This window comes from Cyanistes caeruleus, chromosome 6 (assembly GCF_971803275.1).
Source record: "Cyanistes caeruleus chromosome 6, bCyaCae1.hap1.1, whole genome shotgun sequence".
In the NCBI taxonomy this organism is placed as follows: domain Eukaryota; kingdom Metazoa; phylum Chordata; class Aves; order Passeriformes; family Paridae; genus Cyanistes; species Cyanistes caeruleus.
In genome coordinates this window covers 33,239,179-33,255,758 of record NC_141706.1, presented here as the reverse complement: position 1 = coordinate 33,255,758, position 16,580 = coordinate 33,239,179, and the positions used below count along the sequence as shown (strand labels likewise).

The following is a 16,580-nucleotide window of genomic DNA, read 5'->3' as shown; positions in this document are numbered from 1 at the left end:
AGCTATGTTTACATAGAGGATCAGTAGAGTAGTCTCTCCTCTCCCTGGAAACTACATTTTCCTCCTGTATCTCACCAGAGGTGTCTGTTTCATCTTGAAACTCATCATTTCCTTCTTGATGTTGGACTAAATTTAGAACTGGTGGGGTGGAGGAAGCAGTAACGTGCTGTCTTTTGGGAAGGAATAGCCATCTGAGGATACATTTACAGCTGGTTCACCCTTTGCTTGGCTGCAGCTACTGTGAGTCACGCTGTGGACCTGAGCAGAGAGTGTGTGGACCAACCCCACCTTGCCAACTGTGACCTGATCGTGCAGGCCCAGCTCTGCGGTAACGAGTATTATTCCAGCTTCTGCTGCGCCAGCTGCGCTCGCCAGCGCCCCCGGGGCAGCGCCCCGCACCCCCGCGGGTGACGGCCACCGCCACGGCGACCGATGACAAGACAAAACAGTCAACGCTGTTCTTCTACTGCATGGAACAGTTCTAGGAACTCTGCTCTGCTGGAAAGCTCAGGAGGGTGAATTGAACAGCATGTAGTGGGTGTAAATGCTCAAAGGTGGTGGGAGACCCGCCACCCTCAGGTTTATTGTAAACTCCTTTTCCCCCTGTATGCCTTGCTGTACCTAACCCATCTCTTAAGGGTAGTTGCTGTCATTCACAGAAAACAGATGATAGGAGGGATGTAAGGATGATGTGACTAGAGAAGGCAGATGACCAGCATGCAAGAGGGAGAGACCAATTCTTCATACAAGCAAGAGAGAAGTGCTCTTAAAAACATAATCTCTGAAGTGTTTGAAGATGGGCCTGAATCATTCCAACCAAAGCACTAATGAGCCATGAACATTTGTTCCTCCAATGAGCATTGCTGAACAAGTGCTCCTGGGGAGCACTTTCCATCTAAATGCAAAGGACTCTGGCCACAAGAAACAGCTTGATGCATTCAGAATTAGTGTTCAGGTCCTAGGAGATTACTGGCTCTCGGGATGCAGCTGTAATGTCATGTTACTGTAGCTGTTTTATTCCAGCTTGGACAAATTTCTAGTGGGGTCAGTTTGATTTCTACATGACTGCGATCAGCTTTGGAGTGAAATGCAGAAGCAATGCTTCACAGAAAGGTTAAGACAAAATAAAAAACTACTTTTAGCCCTTCCTGAAAGCTGGGGGTACTTTAGATGAATATACCAACACCGTTACCTGTTCTGAGATGCTGCAGTTTAAACAGCAGCTCAGCAGGTAATCTTCTTCCCCTGAGCCAGAAGTGTGCTGAGTTTGGGCAGAGGGTAATAATAAACACATAGAAATATGTGGGCATTTTACTTGTCAGAATAAACCTCCCAAGGATCTAGTCTCAGTTAAACCCAGGAAAGTGTGGCTCTGCATGTGGCCTGGGCTGATGCCTGCTGCTACAGGCTAACAAGGTAGGACTTCCAGATGCAGAGCAGCTGTAGCTGGAAAGGATCCTTCATTTCAAGACCAACATGGAGTGGGCAGCAAGCGTGTATCTGGGGCTCTGAAATCTCAGGCATTAGGGGTGGGGAGGTGAGATTTTATCATGATTGTATCATGTTAAGGGCCAGGAAAGGCACTTAGGTATCTTCAGTATCTCAAAACAGAATTACTTTTGAGCAAAAGGATTCTTTTACAGCCTCCACACTACTGTTCTATCCTAGCATCAGCCCTGACAGTCCCTTTCTTTTTCATTCTAGACTTAGATGGGTTGATCACAATTATTAGCAACATTACCTGTGTATTATTTGCATAGATGTAGCTATAAGCTGGTGTGTAATGTTGGTGTTTTGGTTGGGGGGATGGAGGATTAGGGGTTTTTTACTTTTGTCTTCTACTTGCATTACTTTAAGGCTTTTTAGAAATGCAGCTAATTCAGGACTGTGCTCATACCACACTCCTCTCCTTTAGTCCTGAAGTCCTCCAGTCAGGGCAGCAGCAGAACATAGGTGTAAATTGCCAGGGTTGACAGCCTGGAGTTGGTTTGTACTCTAAACCCAGTAAATCAGTTCACATGGACCTAAAAATAAAAAATCCCTGACCTACTGACTGCACCTTCATCAGCACAGGTATGGTTCAGGGCTGGACACACTGCTCTAGGATGTGAACAAACAAGAAAGTCTACAAGCAACCCAGTACAGGAGCAACAGGTGACAGTCACAGCTATCTGGGGCTGGGTCCTTCAGTGGTTTGATAGATTCTGGTTGCTAGGAAAGACAAAAATACTTATTTTGCGTTTAAGACCCTTTAATTTGATTAGGGAAAATTTCCTCTGCTGGAATGCAGGGCAGGCATTACAGTATAATGTTTGAACTGGAAATCATTGGATATTTAAGAACATTGAGATGGTCCTGAAAACATCCACTTGTTTGTACATTTTTCCATTTAACATCTCAGACCAGCATCTTAGATTTCTCTGAGTGCGTGTATAGGATATTTTACCACTTTAGTATATGCTATGATTTTTGCCTTTTGAGACCAGAGAGTCTGTAAATTCCAGTCATTTTGAAGCCCTCTCTGTTCCATGTGTGGCATCAAAGTGTAGTCAGGGTCTGCTCAGGAGCGTGGTTAGAAGTGGATGTATCAGACCCTTTTGTCCCAAAGTAGCCAGTTCTATAAAATCCCTTTCTAAGATGTCAGAGGCACTATTTTTAGAGTATGTAAATATTCTGTGTAGTCAGCTGGCATTTAAACTCTACAGTTATATGAGATGGGACCAGGAAGTGCTTTCTTCAGACTTCTGAGGGCTGTAACAGCCCTCTCCCTGCCTGCTGATGGGCTGGACTTCAACACTGGAGGTGCTTTAGTTGGTGGAGAGTTTATGGTGACCTCCTTTTTATGCACAACCATGGCAGTAAGGGTGGGATTGACAGGCATGCAGCTCCCTGCTGTAAATCCATGCCATCAACTTAACTAAAGGATCTTTACATTTCTTCTGACAAGATCAGCTTCTCCCTCTCTGTAGTACCACTTAATCATCTTCTCAAGGTTTGTTTTTTTTTTAATGTGAGAATCAAGATGTTCGTTTTCTTCCCTAAACAATGGGTTGTAGGGAGTGCTTATCTCCAGGGCAGGAGAAGGGTGGAGCTATACTGGGCTATTTTCAGCTTGATCTTGGGGCCCTTACTGTGAAAGATACAAACTAACTGCTTTCTTTCCTACTGTAAATGCCTAGAAATACTTGTTTGCTTTTTGAAAGCTGAAAAAAAGCATTGACACCAACTTGAATCCACAGGGAATGTTTCATTACTAATCATACCATACTGAACACAGGTAAAAATCTGTAATGTCAAAAGTTGTAGTTTTCTAGACTGTCACTGTAAGACTCACTGGACTCGCCTGGACATGGAAACTGTTGGCAAGCTCAAATCCAAGAGCCAACAAAGGGAGCGTTTCTTTCCCTTCAGGTTATGGAGTCTGACTTGTTTCCTTTTGTCTAAACTGATGTGGTGCCCATAAGAATGCAGTAAGAACCAGTCACACTAACAGGGTAGGTATCAGCTCACTGGAAGAACAGAAAAGAGGTGAAAATACATCACATCATCTCATATGGCTCTTTTTAAGAGTAGGGGAAAGACAGAGTTTTTCTTTTTGCCATTACTGAATGTTACTGTCCTCATCTTTTGTCTCTCTGTAAATATTCAGTGATAGAAAATACAGCCATGCAAACCCAGAATTTGATGTTTTCATTAAAGGTCTCTATTTTAGAGCTTTAAGTGTTTAATGCGTCACAAGGATATTTTGAAATTGAGTTTTAAAGTTCAACGCATCTTAACAGGTTGTAGAAAATGAGAGGTGTTAAGATACTATTCTTAAGCTGCTAGGTTGGCAAGCAGTGCTCATCCACATTCACCTTACCAGACAGAAAGATACCCAGAAGGGCAAATGCTGAAAACTGAGTTAGGGTACGAAATAAATCTCTCACAGACAGTGCTTCTACCACCAACATTTATTTCTGTTAAAGCAGATTATAAATCATCAGTACAAATATATATAACTTACATTTGCTTGTAAGGCCAAAGTTTAAAAGTAAAGTTAAAATGAGATGGTTTTCACAAGTCACCAGAGGCAGAACCTGGACCAGCTGCAGCCTTAACCACAAGGTTTCACAAATCAGTGGGAAAAAAATAAAACCAAAGTTAAAAACCTCTAAGAACTATTGACAGACAAACATAAAATGGTTTCCCAGGCAGCCCCGGGATGTAGATATGATGACAGTAAGTTGTCACAGTAGTGTTAGAACCAATAGATTAAGACAAAGAAACTGCAGCAATATATGAAAGGAAAAAAAAAAAAATCCATACTATATAGAATATGTAGATTGATTCCAATAAAAAACAGTAAATTTTCCCCATGGTTTTCAAACCATGACAATACTGTTCTTTAATTTTCTTTATTTAAAACTACGATATAATGACTTATTGGTTGTGATTGTTGTTGCAATATGCTACTTACAATGAACAGATACAAGAACAAGCTAGAGCCCCTTTTTCCACCCCCCCAATATTACTTACTATAAGAATCAGCGATAAATCAATCTTATGTACAATTTCTTACATCCAAGCCCCTTTTTTTTTTAACCTTTGGCAAGATTACTTACAACTCATACAGCTTTTAATATCCAACTATTTAAAATATTCTAAATGCATAAAAATAAAGATTTTGGCTTTACTTTATTCTTTACATATAATATTCACTTTGTTACTCAAAATGGAAGCTCAACTTTTTCCACAAACCTAGCTTTTTGCTAAGGTGACAACATCCCACCCATATCCACCCCCCACCCTACCCAATTTTTTCCCTGAGGGGGAACATCCAGGGCTTGCAGGGTATCAGGAGGACACAGGTACAAACATCTGCCTTCCTTTCTGTGAGATGATTGATGTTTCTGCAGAACAGGCTTTGGGACTGGGTGCTTTTTGTTGCTCCATTTGACTTCCAGCTTTCCAAGAGAGGAGGGAATGCAGACAGGGGTGGCTCCAGGATTCCTTTTAAGAACTGCACATTAAATTCTCCGTGTGTTTCCATCCTCCCCATAATCGCTCCCTCTTTCTAACCCATTTTTGTCTGAAGGGACCTTTGGGATTATCAAAGCAAACCAATCAGAAACAGTCCCCTCTGCTCCCTTTATCCCTCTATCCTAATGTACAATTTATCCGCCCCCCCAGGAGCGCTTAGAGTTCGATCTCGAATGTCTTCTGCAGGTCGCTGGAGAAGGGGTTGGTGGGGGAGGGGTTGGTGCGCTGCTTTGCCTTGCCCTCCAGAGCCGCCCACTGCGCCTCGAAGGGGTCGACCTGCGGGGCGGGCGCGGGGGGCTGCGGATGCTTGTCCTCGGCAGCCCATTTGCCCCCCTCCACGCCGTTGAAGGCGGCGGAGCCGTTGTGCTGCGCGGGCGGGTGGAAGAAGGGGCTGGCAGTGGCGCTGCTGCTGCTGCTGTCGTACTGAGGGACCGGCTGCTGCTTCACCAGGCTGGGCGACTGGTGCGGGTGGGCCGCTGGAGTGTGGCTGGCAGTACCAAAGACGTTGGCCACCATCTGGGAAGGTGTGATCCCGACCACAGGGACACTTGGGGCTGCATAGGTCATCCCGTTTGCTACAGCATAGGGCTGAGCTGGAATAAATGGCGGCTGCATGGGCGGTACCACGCCCACCGGCACAGGCTGAGGCGCGATGAAGGTGCTGACTGGGAAGGCTGGTGCTGACTGGGAGGCTGGAGCTGCTGGAGGAGGTTGGAGCAGTGGCTGGGGTTGTGGGGCTGAGGTTGGCTGCTGTTGGGCTCTGACAGTCTTTGAGACCTCTTCCAACCAGCGATCTGCCTCTGAGGGAGTACGTCTGTGATTTCCTTGGAAAAGACTTGGTGAGGCTGCACCTGAGGAGGTGCTGCTCCATTCGGTGCCTGGGAAGGAAAGCATGGGCAAGTCACTAATATTTCCACTCCTCATCCTTTAATGGTTAGAAAGGCTGGAGGGTGTACACAAGATCACACAGGCCTCCTCCCACCATGACTGAAAGATGCTCCCACCACTGGAAGCATCTTTATGCATCCACTGTTCCGTTCTAGAAAGACATGTGTCAAGATGAGGTAGGTAAGAGCTTCTTCACTAAAGTGCAGATTTATGGGTTTTTTTTTCTTCATAGCAGACATCTAAGACTCTAGGATACACAGGAAAGTTGCTGCCTGCACTCATAACTTGGTGGCAATGGTCTAATCCATAATCACTAATCCCCCCTGCCTGGGGAGTATCAGCTTCTGAATGCACAGCTCAGGACGGTTGGACTTGGAACATTAAAGGTCTACGAAACTGTTGTAAAGACAAAGGCTGGTACTCTTACAAGGCCAAGCAAGACCTACTACTCTTTCACTAGCGAAGTTTCTCCCGTGGAGTGGCACTTACACCATGAAATGAAGTAACTCAAACTGCAGCCTCTAGCACATGTGCCCACACGGCTGACAGCCATTTCACCTTACACAGTGCAGACAAGGCCTGGAGGGACAGGCCAGACTTACTAAACAGAACAAATGGACCCCTGAGCCTTTAAGCAACCAACTTAATCCCTCCTTCTGTACATCAGTGAAAAGAACACACAAAAATGATTTTGGGTACACACAGATTCTTTCCCTTTTATACACACAAACTCACATACAACTTCATTACTTCCTTTTTAAGCACTGATTTTATAAAATGCTGCCAAAATAAGAATCAGTCCAGGTTATAGACCTAGAACCAGCAAGTTCATCGCTTCCCTCCATCCACTCGTGCAAAATGCTACTACTTCCGGCTTTTGTTCCTGTTCCTTCCACTTGCCATTAAGTGGCACTGACAATTGTCTCAGGGGCTCAATTATGCTTTGGATCCAAGTTCTTACAGCAATGCACCGGATCTACTTCCAGTCTTACCAGCGACCATGGCTGCAGCTCCAGTATTAGCAGCAGGAGCATGAGCCCAAGGATTGGTTTCACGAACTGGCATAGCTGTGGACACTACAGCAGCTTGGGATGGTTTAGCAGCAAGCACACAGAAGGCAGAGGCAGTGCCATTAACTAAAATGGGAGCAGACAACATCAGTGCGATTAATTCATGCAAGGCATGCACGTGACTGGAGTATTAGTGGGCCAGGTCATACCTATCAACACACAACACTTCTAGACACTTCCACATGACAGGAGTTTGTGTAATTAGCCAAACTGGACTGACAGTCAATAAAAGGTAGTAAATTTCATTTCACCAAGCCAACACTTGTTAAGAGAATCATGGGATGGTGGATTTTGACATCCTGTAGGAGGCCTTGAGTTCTGATGACTGACTGAAGTTAAATTTGTTTCTACAAGGAAGAGATATGGCTCACCAGTAGTTATTGTACAGTTAATTTTAGATTCAAAAGAAGAACTTTGTAGATACAAAGTAACAACAACTACATTTAACATGGAGAGGTTCTTTTTTCACACAACTTCTATAAAAGCATAGCAGTGAAATGAATACTAATGGTTGCTATGAGTTCTATAGCTGGCATTTTTCCACACCTTATCTAAGAATTTGTGTAAAAAACCAGTAATTGTGGTGCCACGCAATCCCTTCCCTTGTGAGATTTGGTTCCTATGACACACTCCTATGCAGCTCAGGAGGCAGAATGATAAAATAGCCATTACCTCAAAGCCTGTCCCTTTTATAGGTAACTATCGTGTGGTAGGTGCGTGAACTTCTTGTTAAAAACAAAACCACAGAAAAATTAAACAGACAAGATGAATAAAGCAGGATGCATTCACCCAAAATACTGGTAACAGGACTTGCACAAGAAATTAAGACCATGTGTTACTGGAAAGCAACATTATGTGCATTCAAGCCTCATCCAGCACCCAAAGAAATCACAAACCTTGAAAGGCAGGAGACTGTGGTGCAACTACTGTCACTGGTTTTGTCATGGGGGCCGAAGAGAAAGGATCTTCTGATGGCGTGCTGAAAGCACTGGTGATCTGAGAGCACAGGGCACTAATGCTGTCTGTTTCCCCTTCTACCTCTGGGACTAAAATGTAAACAGAATTCATTAAATTGAAAGCTTAAAGGATACAGAAACAATTTACAACTACCAATGTGAAATAGAAATATAATTAGTTCCCTTACGTCCTACATGTTCTTGCTACTGATTTGCATGATTTGCAGCTTGTTTTTTTTACATTAGTGTTGAGGATCAGGCCTGAAATAGAACACCACATTAATGTACTTTGTGATTAAGTCAAGAGGGCAAGGAGATCGCTGTTCCAGATTTAAAGGATGCTCGTATTAGAAAATAAAAAGGGTTTTCTACAGTTTTAGTAGAGATCTAAATTTTTCAGTATTAAAGTGCTAAACTTCTCAAGGGTTTGGCTCTAAGATTTGGCATTTCTGCGAAATGAAAAGACTTAGGATAGATTTAAGTGTTCCAACAATATACTTGTACAGTAACTAGGTGAACTTTAAATGTACTGACAGCAATGCACAGTGGCAAGTTCAGTCTAGAGTTAGTGTTGATTGTTGCAGTTCAGTGGTAGCTGAAATCCCCAGCTCCTGTGCTAAAATCATAAAAGCAAAAGCTGAACGCTCAGATAAAATGGATGCTCAGTTTTAAACGAAGCATCAGTATCATGTGGATAATGTAACATCTGGAGTAAAGCTGCCAGCTAACCAGATGTTCTCATTATTACTAATGGCAGTGTTTTCCAAAAGTACCAATCATCAGTCCGTCATTGCACAGAACTGACATGAGCAGGCATAATCAAGCACAAAATAGTGTAAGAAACATAAAATGTCTGCACACAACATGCACCAGATCTAAAATTCAGGGGGAGGCATGCCCAAAAATTGACTCTTTGAGGGATATTCCAAAACAGTGCATGCAGTGGGACAGTAAGCAGCACTGGCAGTGGCATATATGGGAACATGCATCAGAAATGTTCTGAATCATGAAAATTTGATTGTGGTGTGCTCAGTGACTATCACTACTGAGCAGTGCACTATCATCATAAAACTGATTGGCTCAGTGCTGGTCTTAAAGCACAGGTCACTAAACAAGGGTTATGAAACAAGTCAGACTAGGTGTTTTTGTTGGGTTTGCCACAGTAATTTTCACTTCAAAGCTTAGAATCCTAAAACCAGCTCTGTTGCCAAGTGAGAGTACAGCTGGCCTGAAGAGTAACACCTAGCTAAGGGAACTCAAGGACATTATGCAAGGTAATGAGCACACCAGGAGCTTATGTTGGGATGACTCTTAGAAAACCCCACTAGCATCATGTGAAAACCATACCATGTAATACTGATACAGCCAGCTGTACCACCTGAACAGGTACGTTCTCTTAATGCAATGTGAAATGCAATTTCATTGCTCACAAAAAGAATTCAGACAGGCAGAAGGACAGACTGCAGAAGAGCATCACATGATCCCAAGACAAGTGGTTAAGGCCTTGAAGGGATCTGTGTCTCAGGATGCCCTGACAGTAAGTGGAAGAACTGGTTCAGTGACTCAGAGGGAAGAGCCAAAACCTACTAATTCACCAACACCCATTCCTGGAACACTTCAAGCTGTGCTCTGGTACTTCAGATTGCAATTAGAACCGTCTTCTGCCTGTGACCCCACATTTGAAACTCTTGCCTGTTCCCAAAACAGAAATTTTCTGACACGGTGATGTTTGCTCATGATAAATGATCAACATGAGGCAGGAAGGAGGATTTACTAGAAAATAAGGAATTGCTTGAAGCCACAGAGGAAAGAAAGGAAGAAGAAACAATTTAAGGCAATGTTTCACTGGACCCATTTGGTTTTACCTGAGTTTTTCATGGGGAAATCAGTCTTCCTTTGCACTGTTGAAGGCAGTTCATTTATTCGCAAAGACAACTGGCGTTTAAAAGGAGACATCTTTTGGCTAAGGGCAGGGAAGCCCCTGAAAGACCCTTGCCTGGCAAGCTGTTCTATAGGGGCGTGCCGCCGTGGGATAGCGTGGGGGTTGCTCATTTCCTTATCCAGAGAGGCAGCAACTTCAGCAGTAGGAGAGGTTGGTGAGCCAGAAGAGGGGGCAGTATTGTTTGGTGCAGCACCTGGTGCTACTGTTTTCACTTCTGTTTCAACTGCTGGAGGAAACAGGGTGAGGTTAGAAGAGTAAAGCAAAGTACTGTTCAGCTGCCTACCTGTACTCCCATTTGTTTTGAAAAGAGAAATTGCAGGAATTTGCATAACTAGTACTCTTGCAAATGAGTTTCTAATAGCACAGCAGAAACATAATTTCTGTACACCTTCACTGTCTTCACCACGTCACCTGACACACACCCAAGCCCCACAGCTTTCCAAGACAAGCCGCTTCCTAGAAAGGATGGCCTCATATATGTATTCCTTCTAGCTGTTCCTGAGATCCCAGCTCTGGAAATACTTGCAATTCATTTATGGCTAAGACCAAAAAATGTATTGTGCATTTGAGACCTTTACTTTGCCTCACACAGAACTATGGACAAAATATAATTACCAACTGCATTAAGTGACTTTGGGCAGCACAGCTTAGCAGCAGCAGGGAATAGAATGCAGCTCCAGGACCCTCTTTTAAAAGCCACCCTCCCAGCCCTGCAGAATCAGCAGCAGCAGCCAAACACACTGCACAAGCTTTAGCAAGCCAAAGGTAGCAGCAGCACTTAACAGGTTGGGCTGCAGCTCCCAGCTCCTCCAGGAAATACATTAGAGGTAGAGGGAAATGTGCTGCAAGGCAGATCCAGCCTCTGAGCTGACAGGCCTTGCTAATACCAGACACATTTGCAAGGAATTCCTGTGTCACTTCTGTACTGAATTTAGCTGCAATGTTACTACATAATCATGAGTTAGTTGCAGTGGAAGCTCCTCCAACTTAAAGTCAGCTGCTTCATTTTGCAGGGCTTTTCACAGCACCACAGTGCTCCTGTCAGACAGACCTAATGGCAGAAATGTAGGATCAAGATTTGTTTAAATCATGTCATTAATTCTAATTATGATTAGAATTGCAATAGGGAGATTTTTCCACCTCTAGGAAAACTTTCACTTATAAATAAATTGGCTTTGGGGTCAACAAGCACAGCTCATCAACACAGAAGGACAAAAGGAAATCTCACTATCCTGGTATGAACTCTCATTTTACCTGTACTGTTTTCCAAATATTTTAGAAAAAGCAATGACTTTTTTTTTTTTTGGCAAATCAGCAGAATAACTAAAAGTCTGGTAAAGAGAAGAGTCAGTCTAGAGATTTCTGAGGAGCTGGAATGGTAGGAGGAACTAATTATGTTGTCTTGCAAGCTTCAGTACCCATGAGTTGCAGCTGCTCATTCAAGTGAAACTTTTCTAATCATTCTTTCTTGGAAAGGATTTCACACACCTTCATTGAGTCAAGACTTTGACTCATGCCCTCAAGTAACAAAGGCCTTGTGTTTAAGCTTCATTTAGCACATTCTAAAACTAACGTATGGAAACAAGCAGATGGATGATGAAAACGAAGATTAAAGTTTTGCAATAAAGGGCAGCATAAAACTTGCTGTGGAATCTTCTGAAACAAAAGGCTGACTTCACTGTGAAGCAGGTTATGAACAGTATTTATAATATTTTGGTTTTTTTGCTAGCTGCAGAACTCCAGGCTTTTTAATAAAACTTGAGTAAGAAGTTCTACTTTCACTTAATTTCAGAACACATTCTCTCCTCTCAAATCAGTTAGTCACTAATTCTGAATGTAATTAATAGTCAAACACCTGTGTGTTTTATAGGGAGGGAATGGTTATTCTGGATGTTTTTTGGAAAGCACTCTGTGATTGATCTGTTCTTCCCTCATGCAGTAGAGCTCTATAAATACAATCTGTAACCTGCCTTAAAAATCAAAATCAAAATCAAAATCCATTCTTTTATAAGAAAAAATGCAAATCATTTTCGGTTCATTTACCACAAGCATTAGACTACACAAATGATTACTTTGCGTCTGGCAAGCTTGTTCTGTTTTTTAAACAATTTTCTAATAAGGCCTTTTGGTATGGTACCTACAGGGTTCTCTGCCATAAAGCAGCCTGACAAAACAAAGCAGAAGCAGCTTTCACGTGCAAAGCCACTTGCACCTTTTCTAGAAGATGTGGGGAAATGCTGAGTGAATTTGAGAGCAATTTTCATCTTGTGAAATGACAAGAGTCTGGGAGTATTATATGAACATAGTAAGGTTCAAAAGATAGAATGCTGTAAGGACATTAAGCTCCAATCCTCACAGAGGCCTCGGTGCTGGTTCTGCTCGCTGCAGATGATTGTTTAAATTGCATCCCGTACCTTTAGCATCCGGCATCTGTCTCATAATTTCCTCTCTCTCTGCTTGTTCAGTAGCTGTAGTGACCCTGAATGACCCCTCTCTAGTGAATGTGGTTCTGCTGGCATCAAAGGTGGCAGTCACTCCACACTCCTTCTCTCGCTTCTGCTTTCGCTCCAGGCATGCTGCAAATGCACAGCCCACGGCGTGACTCAACCTTTCCCCCTGCACAAGACAACATTGCATCACACAGTGACTGAACAGAAACATACATGTGCTTCAAGCATCACAAACTGATAACCTGCCTTTACAAGGCAAATCTAATGAAGGCATTAAAGAAAACTATTTTAATTGTATTTCAGCCTTAAACCTGGTACATAAAGACTCCCAGCTACTAATGCACAAGCCATGTTCAAGAAGGCCGCCCTGGAATGAATGAGATTGTTGGATGATCTGTTTTGTACAACTGCTACTAAGATGCCAGCACAATAATGTGCCTGCACCGATCCCTTGCCTCTAGATACATCTGTGCACAAAAACTCTCATGAAGCAGCCTTAAGGTTCAAGTCCTAAAGCACAGGTAAATGCTATTCTTGGAGAAAGTTTACAGAGGGCTCAAAGAGACACTACCCTTGTGTGCACCTGTGAAAGTTAAAAGTACAGTGGTGACTACTCATACCTCTTAATGGTCCTGGCCAAATGCAGAAGTTAGATTCAGGAGTGCCTAACGAAAAGCACTTCCATTATTCACCAAGTCAAAAGAATCCACTACCCAATAACTGTGAAATAATTGTAAAAAGGAAACTCAAGTCGGAGGAAGTCCAGCAACCCAGCTGATACAACTGCTACAGTTAAATCAGAGGCATTATTGCTACCAGTAGATCAACTCATCTATCATAATCAGTAACTGAATTGACCTGTTATTCACAGAGGAAAACAGAAATGTTCCAGCTCCAATGTAAGTTTACTGGGAATTTCTGACTTCATTGTTTAAAGAAAAATGATAAATTATCAAGCACCACTGCTTTGAACGTGCAGCTCTGAGGAGTTCGCACAGTGAATTTACATGAGGTTTCAAGCACTTTGTATAATATAGGCAGGATTCAACAAATAGCAGACAGAAGAAAAGGTCAGATCAGGGAGTTAAATGACTTACTTACCTAAGTCTGCACAGCAAGAAACTGATTTTAAACCTACTCAAAACTTTTTTGTCACTCAGAAGCAAATAGAATGCTAATTTAATTCAGTTTAGCTCCATCTCTTAACATTCAGATGACTTTTCATTCAAGATAACACTCACATACAAGATGCTGCATTCATAACCAGTCTGTATTTACTCACTATGATTTTCTCCTGGAAAAACTGTCATTTCTGTTTCAGTTTTTGGCTGTAAACATTTTCAGATGAGAAAATTTTCTGTCTATTCTTAGAAGAGTAGTTCCCTTCTGCTGGAGATTATCTGAGGCTGACTGCACTCCATCTACACACAGGCTGAGCAGCATTTCTCTCCATGAAAAAGCACCACAAAGGGATGGCAAATATTTCAGATACAGGAAGTTAGAATTAAAATAATTTACAAGGACTAAGTAATATCTTAGCTGAAGTCAAAACATACTGCACTATTCCAGGTACTCAATTTTTCTGCCCTTTACTTCTAGCTAAGAGCTGGGAAAGCTGGCCACACAGCATCTTGAACTTACCGTGTCCTTCACAGCCATAAAACAGTGGCAGATCCAGCGTCTCGTTGTGCCATCTCGGCAGATGTATGAGAACGCCCGGTCAAAGTTCCTGTCTGGTGCGCAGAAAGAAACCTTCTCTATTGTCTGATCAACTATAAGATCCTAGAGGGAAAAAATCCCCCCCACAATAAAAGAAATGTGAGGAAATATGGCCAAACACTTGAACAAACCATTGTCAGGAGTAACTGCACAAAAATGAGTTGTACTATAAAGGGGATGACCTGATGTGGTTGTAATGATCTGTCATCAGTCGTCATTCAGAATCTATTCCCAGTACAAAACAAAAAGAAGAGATGACATTGTCCACCACCCATCTTTGGGAGAGGTGTGCCAGGGCACCACTTAAGAATTTAGGGTCTCAGTTAATTCCTATGACCTCTCCTCTAGACTATGGAGGCACACGTTATTTTATTGTTACAGCAGCTCCATAGTCTAGCAACCAGAAAGTCTTCACTGTAGTTAAAACACAGCACTGAAACTTAGGGGAAAGGTATGCAAGTGTGAAAAGCTCTTGCAGCTGCTACATAGAGAGCAAAACTCATCTCCCAGTCAGCTAAGCAGCGATGCAAGACAAAAGCACCAGCAGCACTGGTAGCACCAAATGCTCCCTATTTAATCCCATAGATGGGAGAAGTGTTTCTAAAAAGGAGATAGTGTAGTTTAACATTATGCCATCCTCATGAAAAATTAGTTTTTTAATATCTTTTTCCAAATTATTTCATTTGGTTGGTGGCTAGTACTTGGCACCTCTGCTGATGCATTCAACCACCAGGAGGCAATAGTTTATTTTCTTTTTAAATCCTATACTTTTAATTACCTCCAGAGTCTGCACAACTTATTAAAATTCAAATTGAAAATATTACACATATGCAGAGACATTTCTAAAAATAATATATGTATTATTACTTTTACATGAGGCAATCAGTAGACTGAATTCATTCACATCAGTATGTTTGTATTAGAAAGTGAATTCCTGAGAAATAGCAACTTTAGCTCTGATCAGCCATACCACTACAGCAGCCCTGGAGAAGTCTAACCACAAACAGATATTTGACAGGCAGTTACACTCCAGAGGGATATGAATTACCTCTGCCTGTCAGTGCTGGCTTGGAGAAATAATCTTTTAGGTTGACAAAAGTAACTGTCAATTGATATGAACATAAAACAAACAATTTCAGACTGACGAGAGTCACAACTGTTCTCATAGCCATGCCGTCTTTTAAAATTCTAGTGCACTTGTGGTGGTAAGCCTAAAGCTCTTATTTCTAATTGTCTACATTACATAAAACCAAGAATCATTTGCTTTTACTTGGACACATGTGTCTTGGTGATACACCGTGTACTAATGCATAATAAAAAATTGTAATTTCACAATGAAAAACTGTAAAACAATCTAGAATCATGCCACAAATATATTAGTTTTCCATTTCAGACCAACATCTTTGCTATTAGTTTGAGTCTGAAGCTACAATCTTCCTTATTTTATTTACTCTCTTCACTGCATTTTTTGAAGCTCTTGTTCATCCAGATCCATTCTAGGATTTGGATGCACCAAAAATATTGACTAATATATATATATATATATATATATATATATATATATATATATATATCTGTGAGTTTGCCTATGCATTACTATTGCAACCTTTTACAGTGGTGCAGAACAAAGTCCAGGCACTCTTCAAGTTCACTGCCAACAGAACTTATCAGGACAAATGCTTGTTGCAGTAAATGCAACAAAAAATACTGCAAGCTTGTACTACACCTGCCACATTTTACAAAACGTGTCTTGATAGTAGTATGGAATTAAATGGGAAAAAAATTAGCAGGCGTACATATGTTTACAAAACAAGAAATTATTAAAGTAAACTACACACTTCAGTCTTCCTTTGAAATATCAACATTTGCAGTAACATAAAAATTGGTGTCGATTTAAAGATACAGCACATACTTTAAAACTTTTGCCCAGGGAAATCTAACCTTTGTTTTCTCATCTACAACTCTGAGTCCATCCGCCGAAACCCACAGGACAGCTTTGACGGCTTTCTTCCCAGACTTTCAAGAAAAGAAAAAAAAAGGAAAGAAAAACAAACAAAACAAAACAGTTTTAGGCCAACAGCCATTGCCACCCATTTCCCCTCTCCAAGAACTATAACATTAAGTGTAGATGAAGTCCATGGTCAGTAGGGTGCCCAAAGCTCAATCCAAGTTGCAAAACATTAAGAGAACCAAGCCAAAGCCAGTATTTCAGAAACAGCACGTCGTGGGGATGGGGAGAGGGCACAGGACAGGTGAGGCAGAAATAAGGTGTACATCCACTGACAGTAAAGAATTCAAGACTGATCAAGTGGGTGAAGAATTCCACTAGAGTCAGAAGACACTCATTCATAAGGAGTTACACCACAGGTAGCTTCTTCAGCACAAGTTTAAATATGGGAAAATTCTTACCTGATATTTCCACCAGCCCTACCCTCTGCCCCATAGTCCCATGGCAGAATCATGGTATCACCTTAAACCATTGTAAAAAGTACCCCAAAATCATCAGTTACTGTGTAGCTTATAAAGCTCATAA

The 16,580-nt window shown here is 42.0% G+C and overlaps 2 protein-coding genes across 53 annotated transcripts in view; one reads left to right on the top strand and one right to left on the bottom strand.

The window, feature by feature from the left end:
* Positions 1-3,720, top strand: part of PAPLN (papilin, proteoglycan like sulfated glycoprotein) — a 49,563-nt gene extending 45,843 nt beyond the window's left edge. For all 3 annotated transcript variants that reach the window (XM_086891834.1, XM_086891835.1, XM_086891832.1), the window contains one exon: positions 236-3,720. In XM_086891834.1, the coding sequence (XP_086747960.1) occupies positions 236-411 (176 nt within the window). In that variant the 3' untranslated portion in view covers positions 412-3,720. The remainder of the gene's footprint in view (positions 1-235) is intronic.
* A 218-nt stretch (positions 3,721-3,938) lies between these two features.
* Positions 3,939-16,580, bottom strand: part of NUMB (NUMB endocytic adaptor protein) — a 119,640-nt gene continuing 106,998 nt past the window's right edge. For 14 of the 50 annotated variants that reach the window (XM_086891862.1, XM_086891848.1, XM_086891858.1 and 11 more), the window contains 7 exons: positions 15,989-16,063; positions 13,970-14,110; positions 12,293-12,494; positions 9,802-10,104; positions 7,877-8,026; positions 6,903-7,046; positions 3,939-5,900 (listed from right to left, as the gene is read on the bottom strand). In XM_086891862.1, the coding sequence (XP_086747988.1) occupies positions 5,179-5,900; positions 6,903-7,046; positions 7,877-8,026; positions 9,802-10,104; positions 12,293-12,494; positions 13,970-14,110; positions 15,989-16,063 (1,737 nt within the window). In that variant the 3' untranslated portion in view covers positions 3,939-5,178. The remainder of the gene's footprint in view (positions 5,901-6,902; positions 7,047-7,876; positions 8,027-9,801; positions 10,105-12,292; positions 12,495-13,969; positions 14,111-15,988; positions 16,064-16,580) is intronic. The other 36 variants (XM_086891865.1, XM_086891863.1, XM_086891849.1 and 33 more) reach the window with 5 other exon arrangements.